We start from the raw sequence: 12,521 nt of genomic DNA on the forward strand, positions 1-12,521 counted from the left end.
GATAGTTTGTCCAAAAATGAAAATTCTGTCATCATTTACTCACGCTCTTGTCATTTCATACCTGTATAAATTACTACGTTCCGATGAACACAAAGAAAGATATTTGGAAGAATGTTCGTAAGTTTCAGTTCCGAGACATCATTGTCTACCATTATGGGAAGAATTAAATGGTAGTCAAAGGTGCCCGAGAACTCTTTGTTTTCCTAAATTCTTCAAAATATCTCTTTTTGTGTTCAACAGAACCAAAAAAATACAATATTTTTTCCTACTATGTAGTAGATGATGTCCCAGAACTGAAAATTGATAACGTTCTTCCAAAAACCTTTCTCTGGGTTCATCGGAACAAAGACATGTATACAGGTTTGAAACAACCTGAGGGTGATTAAATGATGACAGATTTTTCATTTTTGGATGAACTATCCCTTTAACTTCACACACCTCTTAACAGCAAATCTCAGTCAATTTAAAGCAGTTGGACTATTCCTGGGTTATGGACGTGACATTTTCAGTCAAAAGTTTACTTACAAATTCTCCGATAATGTATTAATGATCATTATATTGAATCATCTATTTAAATGTTACTAAACCGCTGTTAAAAGAGTCCAGACATAAAAAACTGTCAGTGTAAGCACAAGATAAAAATTCATTAAGGATGTGACAAAAAGGATGCACGTTTTTGAGAAACAGCTTACTTTGTAAGATTTCTGTAAATTAAAACGATGAAACAGAAGCAATAAAGCTCTTCATAGAAATAGTTATTTTATTTTGATCTTCATGTGCCCATTTATGAAGAATATGGACAGTTATGGATGTGACAATTCACTTTAAAAAGTGTTTACGTGACTTCACATGGGTATTTAAACCACCAAATATTGACATGTGACCTTTCTCAGACATTTGCTTGCCAAATGACAAAAACAGTTGTTAGTAACATTTTGTGATATGATGCGCTTCACACTTTTCAGTGACCAAACACTTTTTCCAGTAGTACATACTAAAACAAAGAATGCATACCAGACCAGCCTTGCGTTGATGAAGCCTTTCCTCTGCTTCTGATAATGTCAACACATCCCTACATTCACATGTACTCAGCACATCATTTCATGTTGTGAAAGCAATGTATGAAATGCCGTGTATGTGTTTTGAATTCTCTCTCTTTCTCTCTCTCTCTCTCTCTCCTCTCTTCCAGAGGGCTCACCTCAACTTCTCGCCCTTCGGTGCAGGGGCGGCGCTGTAGGCTGGGGGGGCTGAATGATCCCCCGGCTTGTGTAGGGATGGGGTGAGTCTGGTCTATAGCACAGTACCGCACTGGCTGCCCTTCACCGCGCACTTTACCCTTTTTTTGCCTTCCATGCGTTGGATGGAAACTGCAGCTCACTGCAACATTCATAGCAGCAGCTCTTGGAAAGTAATGACACCGTCTCTCAATGGAGGCCGCTAACATTATAATCCAGGATCATATGCGATATCAAGTATCAAGGATATCTAGGGTCTAGTTTTTAAAGAATGTGTTTGACACAGTCACAGTTTTACGACTGGGTCTCTGTTCACTTGAAAATGAGCTGCAGTTTTTGCTGAAATCCCTCCATTCCTCACCGCCGGTGCTTCTTTCGTTGCTTTCTCCTGTTGAACCCTCATCCAGTCCCTTTCCTTTTTGTGTTCTCCCCTCTTCTTAAGTTTTGCTTATTGATTTTCCTCTGAGACGGAGGCTCTTTATGGAGTTTGTCTTCACGCCGAGATGCTCATTGTTGCCTGCTGAATCGTGCCTTATAGGGTGTATGGAGCCGAGCCACGGCTCCACTGAATCAATGACTCACGCTCTAATGTTTCAACCACAAACAAATGTTCACATGTGCCACGCATACGGCCGGAGGGATCTGTGTGTAAATGATGCGAACTAAAATGTGTGTTGATATCACAAGGCTGGTAACCGGAGGCGTTCGCTGTTATCCTTGAGCTTTGCGACGCATCTTACCCCAAGTGTCCTTTACCTTGTGGCTTTAGTCTAATATAGGTTTAAAAGTCACCCGGGGTGTCCGATGAGCTAGTTAAACTCCAGGTTTGTCCTGGCCCAACCCGGTTTGATGTGTCTCTCAAGGTTTCAGTGTCCGGTTTAGACGTCCTCAATTGCTCGGTCTGGAGGCTTTTCAGGAACGCGAAGGAAAGCAGCTGAGGAACGTTTGTTAGGAGATTATTGTTAGCAGTAAGTCTGGTCGCAAGAATTTGGTTACTTTAAAGGGTGTGGACTTGATTTGCCAAGCCTGCATGTGGGCCAGAAAGAGTGTCTCTCAAGAGGTTTAGCGGTGTCTCCTAACATCCCAGAATGCATTTGGGGACACCGTCATTACCATACCACGCAACAGACGCAATGGCATGATTTCTTTTGTTAGGTGACTTCCAAGCCTCGTTCAAATATAAACAACACATTGTACAATAAAGGCTACACGAACAGGCCCTAATCCCCATTCCCCACTCCTTTTGTGTGTCCACACAATTGGGTTCTGTGGCGTCCGATCAAAACCAACTAGCTGATGAAGGTTTGTGTTTTCCTCTCTCAGTGATCAACAGCGCTGTCCCATTCACTGCCTCCTCTGTAGCCCTTTTTTGTCTGCGAGTTCCACCGCTTGTGGATGGGCTAATCTTCAATAAACACAGCTTGCGATTTGATTCAAAGGAAAACATTCAGACTTTCATCTCATTAAGACGTAATGAGATTCGGCATTCCTCGAAAGACTTGACAGCTGTATTCCCAGCGTGGCTTATGATGCTCATGTGCCGCTGAAACACAGCTTTTCCAAATGGAGAATCAAGAAAATGTGAATGGAAAACCGAGCGAGAGACTGTTAGGGAAAGAGGACAAAGAATAGTGTGTTTGATAGTTATTTAGACAAGATGAGACGAAAACTTCAACAGATTTGAACTACATTTGTAATCATTTTAGTTTTCAATTATTTCAATATTTAGCTTTATTGTGTACACTTATTGGTAAGGCAGAATAAGTGATGCATAGTTCCAATTGGCACAGAAAATGTTATAGAGATCTACACGCTGGAACTAAAAGGGGGTCAACACAATAGTTGTTCGAAGTGTGTATATTCTTTTTCCGGTGTGTACAGTTGTTCTCAACTGGTTTTACTTTAAGATCCAAATTTTACATTAGACATGAAGCAGCCAACCATTTGAATCTACTGTATAATCATGATCTGCATCATGCCCCAACAAAATGACTAACATGGCTTGAACACGTTTACATGTTCAATGCTTTCAGCCTATGAAGTCCCTGCCACAAACCCTGTGTATGTTTGTTTTCAGTGAACCCCTATTTAATGTAATCTTGCTCATATTATACTTTACCTCGTGCGGTTATGTTTATGGTTTTCGAGGATGAGGGTGTCACACATCCTGCCCACATAGACATATGCCATGTAACAACAAATACAGATATGTCTACTTATTTTGTTATCCCGTTTATCTTAGGTGGTGATTGTATGCTTAGTTCCATTGTATTATTTGCATTTAGCTGTTTTTTTTCTCTCTGCTGTGATCCTATCGAATACTACTCTTGGGGTCGTGACCCACCAGTTGACAATCACTGTTATGAATATGCTAGTTAAAACCAAAAGCAGTTTGAAGCGTTAAAAAGCCATTCGTGCTGTCATTGTTATACATACAGTGCTGTAAAAAGCACAGATAAGTGAGAGAAACTTATTCTCCGACAACTACAGGAGAGAACATTACAGGGAGAGATTGCGCCAATTGCCCCAGCGGAGTGAAAATGTGACTCACTATCTCATAAAACGCCTGTTAATAATGATTCGCTCGCCCTTTGCTCTTTCTATCAAGATTGCTTGAGTTGGTTCTGGGGGTTAATGCAGTCTAGTCTTCTCTGTAGAAGCCTAATGCTTGATAAGACAGCGATGAGCCCGATGTCCCCAGTGACCCCTTACTGAGGTGACATTCAGGCATGACCTGTATTGAGTTCCAGCCCTATATATCCGTGATGGGATGAGCCGGGCTGAATGTCAGGCCACGGGCCTACCCTGTCCCCAGGGACAGGATTTTCCATGTGTCCCGTTCCTCCACTGATCCTGCTGACCAGATGATCTCATTTGCATGCATGCTTTCAAAATAGGACCCCTTTAGGTTTAGTGGTGACATCCCTTTTGTTCTGTGAACGCTGATAGTGTGTTGTATTACGGTTTTTAAATGGTCTGCAGAGCTAATGGCTTCATTTTGCTCTCAGATGAGGTAAGGTGTTGGGGATTTGGAGTTTATTCGGGTGTTTTACATGGACTTGAAAACAGACTCTTAAATTGTGGTTGTTCAAGACAAAATCATATTTTCTCAATTCATTGAGAACTAAGGGCGCGATCACTGAAAGTGTGTCCCAAATCGCACACATATGCACTATTCTATGCCAATTTGTAATATAAATCGTGTAAGTAGTGTTTGAAATTTCAAGCATGCGAGCAAAGTGTGCGAGCCACGTTCAGCTGCGGAGAAGATTACTGTCTAATAGTGACTGTGGTCATGTTGGGTAAAACACTGACATCAGAAGTACAGTATACAAATTGATTTTCTTCCGGTTAGTATGAAACTAGTAAGTGTTCCATGATACCGCTCTTCTAAAAGTCATAGACTTGATGTAAATTACATAGGGTAAGTGTATAGTGTGTCATTTGGGACATAGCTTAAATGGTTACGTCACAAGCTTTGATATTTTAGCACCCAAAGCTGTGTCGTGTTCATTACTGTATTTAAATCGGAAAAAAGTAACTTGACTCTATATCGCCATCTCTGTTAGAGACACAAAATTGCAGGTTACTTTACATTATTTTTCTTTAAGTGTGTTTTAAGTCAGATGATGTCACACTAACATTTCCTGTTAAATCCTACATGACAGCATAAATTCTAGCTCAAAACATCATTTTATAAGATCAAACGATTCATTTTTAACAAAAAATATATAGATTGCAGCTTTAAATTGAATAGTAGGGCTGCATAACGATTAATGGCAACTAACTGTGTATAGTAATTAAGTTTATATAAATGCACGCACATCCATGCATAATTTTAAGAAAAAAGTATATATATTCAATATTTATAATATATGATAGAAATTATTTGTGTGTGTATTTATATGTACATAATTATTATACACAGTACACCAACATATATTGCGTAAACAAAAAAAGTTTATTCTGCAAACGATTAGTCGCAATTAATCATTATGCAGCACTATTGAATAGTCATTTCTTAATGCAAACACACCTCTTTTATGGATATTTTTTATAGATAGCAGCTTATTCACAAAACTTGCGCATTTACAGAAAGCATATCGTTGCTGTTTTTCTGAAACCCTGCATCTCCATTTTTCAAGATTTTTATTTTTTGTCATTATTTGTCACCCTTTATGTTTGTCACTTGATTTTTCAAATATATGTTAGTCAAGCAAGCGTTTTGCATTTTAAGCACTAAAGCCTTTCACTCATAAACGGCCTGCAAGATGCGTGATTACCGCAGCACGTGCAAATAAACAATGCTATCAGCAGGCGCAGTTCTTTCTCTGTGAACCTCCTCTGGATGTCCCCGATGAAGGGTGGGATAAATTTAGACACTAAGTGTTCAGTCAGGCCGTCTGTATCCACAGCTCTAAGCGTGCATGTGTGCCCTTTGATGATGTCCATAAATAATGCAAGGTTAAACATAATGGCCTTTTCGCTTGAATATGAATAGCTACATGTGATCCAGATGCTTTATGTGTCTCGTTGTGTAACGTCCGGATAGTGTTACGGGTGTGAATGCACTGATTAACACCAACGTCATGCATGGTCTCAAAGAGCACATGTGATTGGGCGAGTGACTGTGTGTCTGACCAGTGCTGTTCAGTACGCTCTGTGCCATGTTAGGGTTTGTGCTCAGAGCCAAGTTGTTGGAGCGACCAGTAGACACAGGAGGTGTAAATTATGGATTTTGGCTTTCAAGGGCTGTGTGTCTTCCTGGTTCACTCTCTAAATGGCCTGAATTCCATGCGCGTCTGCTGTGCTGTAACATCCCCGAAAAGTTTATGCGTGAGTTCCTTCTCACTGCGGGCAAAAAGCGGTAAAACAGACCAGGGGCATCCCATTACATCATGCCATCATGTGATGATCCGAGAGCAGTTTCTGCTGTGTGATGCCCCAACCGTAGCTTTCTAAATCATTGTCATGCTGAGAACAGGAAGATAAGCAGCTTTAATCAGACTTAATCCTCAAGGTTAAAGCAGTTGTTTTATAATTTTCTACTGTAGAGATCCTAAAGCCATTGCATAGATTTCCCCAGTTATGGCATGAGGGGTTTGGGGAAGTGTCATCAGATACTAGGATTTGGACTTTAGCATCTTTTATGTTCTGCAGAAGAAAGAAAGTCATACAGGTTTCAAATGACACAAGGGTGAGTAAACGATAACAGAATGTTCATGTTTGGGTTACATAGACAATAGTAGCCTATGTGTCGTATCCATTTCGGTTGACATTGAAGCCGAACTTATGCGAGCTTGACTAACATGGACTCCCAGAACTGATGCTATACGCTTATTATAGATGGTTTCATCGGATGCACGCACCTGGCCCAAAGTTAACTTCCGGTCTGTGTTTGTTGATCGGTCTGGTTAGTGGCTAATAATAAAGCGATTTATATTAATATTAGTTTACATCAATTGTTTATTGTATAATAATTGTATTAAATAAACAATTTGTTGGACGGGTCGTGTAACTGTCGCATTTAAGTTTAGCCAAGTTACGGCTCTTCTACTGGTGACCCCAAATAATCCCGGCTAGACATACGTTTAACTTGCTAGCTAATGTAGTTTACTTGTTATTTCTTTTGCTCGTTTTCAGAAATAATCTACAGGGACTCTATTCTTTGCGGATGTGTACCGGAAATTAAGTTTGGGCCGCAAAAGCATGTACGCAGTAACATGTTGTTGCTTTGAAACCGTCTATAATACGAATCATTATTAACTTAAGCGCCACAATTCTGCATTTACTCACTCTGTGCTGTCAGACTCGGTTGGGAGACTTTTAAACGGAGTGAACAAATAGACAGGGGGTTTTCTCATTGACCACACCAAAGCCATGTGACTTCCTCTCAACCCCAATATCCGTCATGAATGAATCAGAGGCACAGCCGGAGGTCCTGATCAATCGGTGGCATTTACCAGCTGCAGATGATTGGGACGGATTGATTGGAATCTGGGTATTGATTGCTTTTGTGTGATGGATGCGAGGCTCGTGGGTGGGTTTTGTGTATGTGCATGCGCTGGAGCTGTGGGTTGTGTTCCATTAGGCAGCAGCTGTCACGAAAAGGTTAGGTGCTGCTTGTCCAGATCGTCACATTCGGTTCTCTTGGGTACTATGAGTAACATTTGTAAATTGTGGATTGGACAGATGTTCATGGTTTAAATGTCCAAATGAGCATCAGTTTTGTTGCTCATTCACCTTTCCACTCAATGCCGGATACATTTCATTCCCTGCTTAGATGCATTTTGCCATGTCCGGTTGTATTATTTAGCTTTTTTGAGATCCAAATTATTTCAGAGTGATCATTTGGATCATTGGCATTCTGTGCATGTCCTAAAATGGTAAGTAATGTAGATGCATCCATATCTGCACTATTTTAAACCGCCTAACTGTGTTTTCCAGGTGATCCAGCGGACACGTGCAGGTGGGGATCATCGGGCCACTCTGCAGGATTTATTACGTTGGCGGAGAAGTGTTTGTGATGGCCGACCAGACTGGCAGAATGCTTGGATCCACACAAACACCTCACCCACCCTAACGTTGAAGAACAAGACGTCCATGACCAAGAAAGCATCGCCCTAAAGATTGTGGTGTTCCTGAGTCAAACATCAAGTATCCTGACCCAACTCCTTTGGCCCGATGGCCCTTTTTACGTTAAACCCTTGTCCTTCTGTAAGAAGGGCCAGATTCTGAACTCAGGTAAGAAGGGAATCCTAATGAGAAGGACTTGCTAATTTTCCTCTACCCATTGTCCTCTCTTCACTTCTTTTGAGAGAATGAAGAGATCCATGGAAACACAATTGCTCCACACTTTCCGCTCAAACTAATGGCCAACTGGACCAAAACCAAGAGGCCCTAAGTCTAATACCAGGATCATCACTGGGCAGCCAAAATAGGCACGGCTATTTATCCCATTTACGATGTCCTAAATGTTGTAATGTTTTTAAGATCTGATCCCGTAGCCTTGATCCGACGCTAATCTTATGGCTGTGCGAACATCTATTTCCTGTACTGTGCTACCGTGTGCTAGTCTAAGTCCACATCGTTGGCCATATTTTAGTTGAAACTCTGGTGCTGCTCATTTCACGTGTGATTGTCGTAGCCTGGGTTGGGAAAAAAGTGCCAGTTCTCTCTCAACTCAAGCACTGCAAGGCACATGGTTGTGACGGACAGCCTTAAAGTTTACAAGACTTTGTGCGTTGACCTCAGAGGTCTAGCTTTGTGTCCTTCAGGTTCAGAGAAGCAGCTACACCTCATGCTTTTTCAGGTGCTTTGGTTACCCTCCATCAGAGGTGGCAACCATCACACACAGGTTGTGACCTTAAGAAGAGGTCAGGGTTCAGGGAAATAACCAGTAACATCCCAGGTTCATGACATTTCCACCAGCTTCTGGAATACATCCATCCGTGGTAAACTTTGCACACTGTAGGCCAATACAGACACGGGACTACAACTTGTTCAACTTGTTCTGTTGACAACCTTGGATTGAAGAAAGCTGCATTTATCTAATGGTTAAGGAGCACAATTCTCCAAATACACATGGAAACCGAACAGTCGTTACTAATGGGTGTTACTGCCAATTTGACCTAGAAAACTCTACAGCATCTCCCGCATTAAGGATTTTTGGACTTTTCTTCAAAGGTGCTCATGCAAGAATGCTGGGATATGTGGATAACATGAACACATGCCTCGTAGAAGATTCAGACAATCCATCTCTCTCAATGTTCCCCATGTGTGAAAGTACACAGACCTCCAAACCGAATTCTCAAGAGTCGTGGGAAATTTGGTTTGTACATACAGTGGGCATGTGCAGATTTATTACCTGAAATGACTGGAGAATAAATATTTTTGGACATATTTTGCACCAACATAAAACACAGCCACGTACCTGACAGGCATTTTTCTTTTTCTTTTTTTTTGAGAATGAACAGTGCTTGGTGCTTCACGTGTACTGGTTATCTTAAGTATGATTGAACTGGTAATATACAGGTTGTGAAGGCAGAATGTATTATGAGTATATTGACATATTGTTGTCTATATAATGGAAAGAGATGCTCGAGGATGACTGCAGCGACAGAAATACTAAGAGGGTTAATTTTATAGTATGAAAATTCATGATGAACTCTATACCCATTCTCCATCCCCACTAGACTGTGGTCAACATTCAATATGTATAAAAATCTCAAATGTACAGAATGTTTGTGTTTGTGCAAGTACAGTATGTTAGAGTTGCACCTTTGGCTCTTTTGTTTTAGCTTCATGAAGCTGAGCGTGTGCTTATTCTGAAGGTTGTGTCCTGTCTAAAAAAGGGTATATACGATCTTAAATTTTATAGCAGTGTTACAGCTTCTAAAAAGAGCCCATGCTGATATAATGACTGACCCAATACATGTCATGTTTCTTAAAAAAATTGAATGTACATACCTGATATATACATATTACTTCTTCAAATTTGGAAAAACATTGACAACATATAATGCCAGGTTTGTTTATTGATTGTATTGTTGCAGTTTATTCATGCAATGTGGAACAGTGTGTCATTCAAATGTATGACATAGATTCGTTTTAAGATGAAGTGTGTAATACATTGCACCTCTAGCCTCACCAAAAGAAATGTCAAAAGTTAGAAAAAAAGGTCAAACATTTCAATCAGGTTATTGGTTGAACAGGTAGTCCCGCCCCAAACTCAACGCTATTGGATAAGTCGATGTCTGGCTAGTTGGGATATTCCAACCTGATCTCATGGGAATTAATAACTGTTTTACGAGGTGGTTTATTCGTATGAATTCGTACGTTGTGAATTGTATAAAAATGTGCGATTGCCAGAAGAAAACTATCCTGAAATCCCGCCCCTAACGTCACTTGCACGAAAGCAAATCGTACTAAGCTGTACGAATGAGATCGTACGAATTAGCCACATCATAAAATAGTTCGGTTTTTGTCGTGAGATTGTGTCGGATATTCAGTAGATCAATGTTTTACCATTGCCTTGGTGATGACCCTTTTTTTGGAAGTAAACCTACTAATGGTTGCTTATAGTTGTCTCTGCACCTGAAAGGACGCATTTTGACATTGAAAAACATATACACTTCAGCTTTAGACTTGTAGAAATGTTTTGCTACGGGCATGCACAAGTGACACTGTAGGTCTTCTGACAGTACAGAATCCCCCATTCAAACCCAGAGTTCATTTGGCCGATTTAAACCATTTCACACAATTTCCAAATCACTGTAGTAGTATTAAGGCTTATGTGTTTCATAGCTGTCATTTACCATTACTACTACTATGTTACCCTGGTAATGTGAATATTTTCCCTTCAGCCATTCCAGTGGATGTATCATTTACTGCTGTGTAGTCCTGCAGATCAGAGACTCAAAATCACTGTGCTGTTTTATCTCATTCAGGCCAGTGCTGATGGACACAGTTTTGGGGTTCAATTCACAGTTTTAGATATTTCAGTCTGCTTGACATCACCATTGCTTAACAGGGTTAATAATGCTAGTATCTAAAATGTTAGTTTATTTATAGAAAAATAATTATTTTGTAATGTTTAGTATTGGCTCGCCGTCAATACTATAAGCAGAAAGAGACAAAAAGAATTGTACAGTATGAGCTCACTTTTTTACCTTGTTATTGAAAAAAAGGGAACGTATGTTAACGCATGAGAACTCTCTTAGCTCCACGCCCGTGGCGTCTGTCGGGTTTTTGTGCTTAGTCTGCTTTGTTGTGGAGATATAGACATCATTCATTCATACCTGGTGCCGTGGAACCATCCGAACTCCCTCGCTAAACAATTTATGTTCAAGTGACGTGATGCCAACTTCCTCCCAACCCCCAGCTCAGTCCCATCATAATAGGCTGTTTTTTTTTTCTTGTTTTGGTGGCAAAACAGAAACAACCGAAATTGTTCTGCCAAGCACAATACATAGAGATTGTGGAGAACATTTATCTTAGAGATGAAAATAAACTCATCCTGCGCTTGCCCAGATACATGGAGCTCGACAAAATGTTAAATTAACTTGGCTGTCGCTGTCTTTTGTAGTCAATGTGTTTGTTTTTATTCAACTAAATCTGATCATTCTGTAAATTATAAATATGCCTATTACTTCAATACATGTGTTTGTGGGCAAAGAAAAAAAATGTATGTCTTGGTACCTATTTTGTTTCGAAATGTTTTATAAAATTCCTGTACAGCAATAAAGCACAACAGTGTCGGTCTACTGAAGTAAAAGAAAACTTAGTCAAATCTTTTTCTTCATTCTGTCATGTTCACTCAGAATAACTGAAACCATAAGCCCATAAACTCTATGGAGTGGGTGATATATTAAAACAGAGTTATTACAGTTATTTCTGTTACATTTTTTTAGCAGTTTTGTTATATGCTTTTGTCATTTTATTATTTATTTGTTCATTTTTATGTTGAAAATGTTCTGTTTGTTTTGTCAATTAATATAATTTTGCTATAAACCTATTTCGGTTTATTTCTGAGGGAAACATTTCAATTTTCTGTTTAGTTTGTTTTTCCAATCATTTTTAGGCCAATATATAACAGAAATGTGTTTAAAGTTTTAATTTTAGTAGACGAAAATAGCCTTGATTAAATATCGCCGCCGTCTTTTGGAACCTCGGATGTGCAAATTCTCAGTTTTTCAGAAAATGGGAAAAACATTGTACTTTTAAAATGATTATATACTGTGTTGTCAAAGTTAACAAGCACTTTTTACTGCATTTTATTGGTTAGATCTTTGCAAAACCCAGTGACAAACATAAAAGTTGACTAAAAATAATGATTTATGACAACAACAAAAAATATGGATATACAAGGTTTCAGAAGGACAGCAGCAATATTTACCATATATTCACGATAATCTTGCTGGTGACATACAATTAAGAGATTATGGCCTTTTAATGTGGTTTTCTGGGCCATTAAATTGATGAATGAAATTATTCACTCTTGCTTGTAATTATTTAATAAAAAACTGTGTGCATGTTAGATTTGCATGTTACATTTATTTCGCAGTGGCTATATACTGTAGTTGAAATGCTGGTTTCTTTAAAGCAAAATCAACCTTACAAACCATTCAAAAATATAAATATGTATATCTAAAAATATATTTTTTGAATCCGCCCTATTTCCAGATCGCTGAGTTTTGCAATGACCGTTACCCTGTTATTATACATTTCAACATCACGATGTTCTGCATCTTGAACAACAAACGGTAGATTCAAATCTCACAGACC

At 39.4% G+C, this 12,521-nt stretch overlaps 1 protein-coding gene across 6 annotated transcripts in view; it reads left to right on the forward strand.

Moving 5' to 3' along the window:
* Window positions 1–12,249, forward strand: part of myo16 (myosin XVI) — a 184,927-nt gene extending 172,678 nt beyond the window's left edge. For 4 of the 6 annotated variants that reach the window (XM_057336149.1, XM_057336150.1, XM_057336151.1 and 1 more), the window contains exon 35: window positions 7,683–12,248. In XM_057336149.1, the coding sequence (XP_057192132.1) occupies window positions 7,683–7,862 (180 nt within the window). In that variant the 3' untranslated portion in view covers window positions 7,863–12,248. Of the gene's footprint in view, window positions 1–1,189; window positions 1,280–7,682 lie in introns of all 6 variants that reach the window. The other 2 variants (XM_057336152.1, XM_057336147.1) reach the window with 2 other exon arrangements.
* The last annotated feature ends 272 nt before the right edge of the window (window positions 12,250–12,521 follow it).

This window comes from Triplophysa rosa, linkage group LG6 (assembly GCF_024868665.1).
Source record: "Triplophysa rosa linkage group LG6, Trosa_1v2, whole genome shotgun sequence".
Lineage (NCBI taxonomy): Eukaryota > Metazoa > Chordata > Actinopteri > Cypriniformes > Nemacheilidae > Triplophysa > Triplophysa rosa.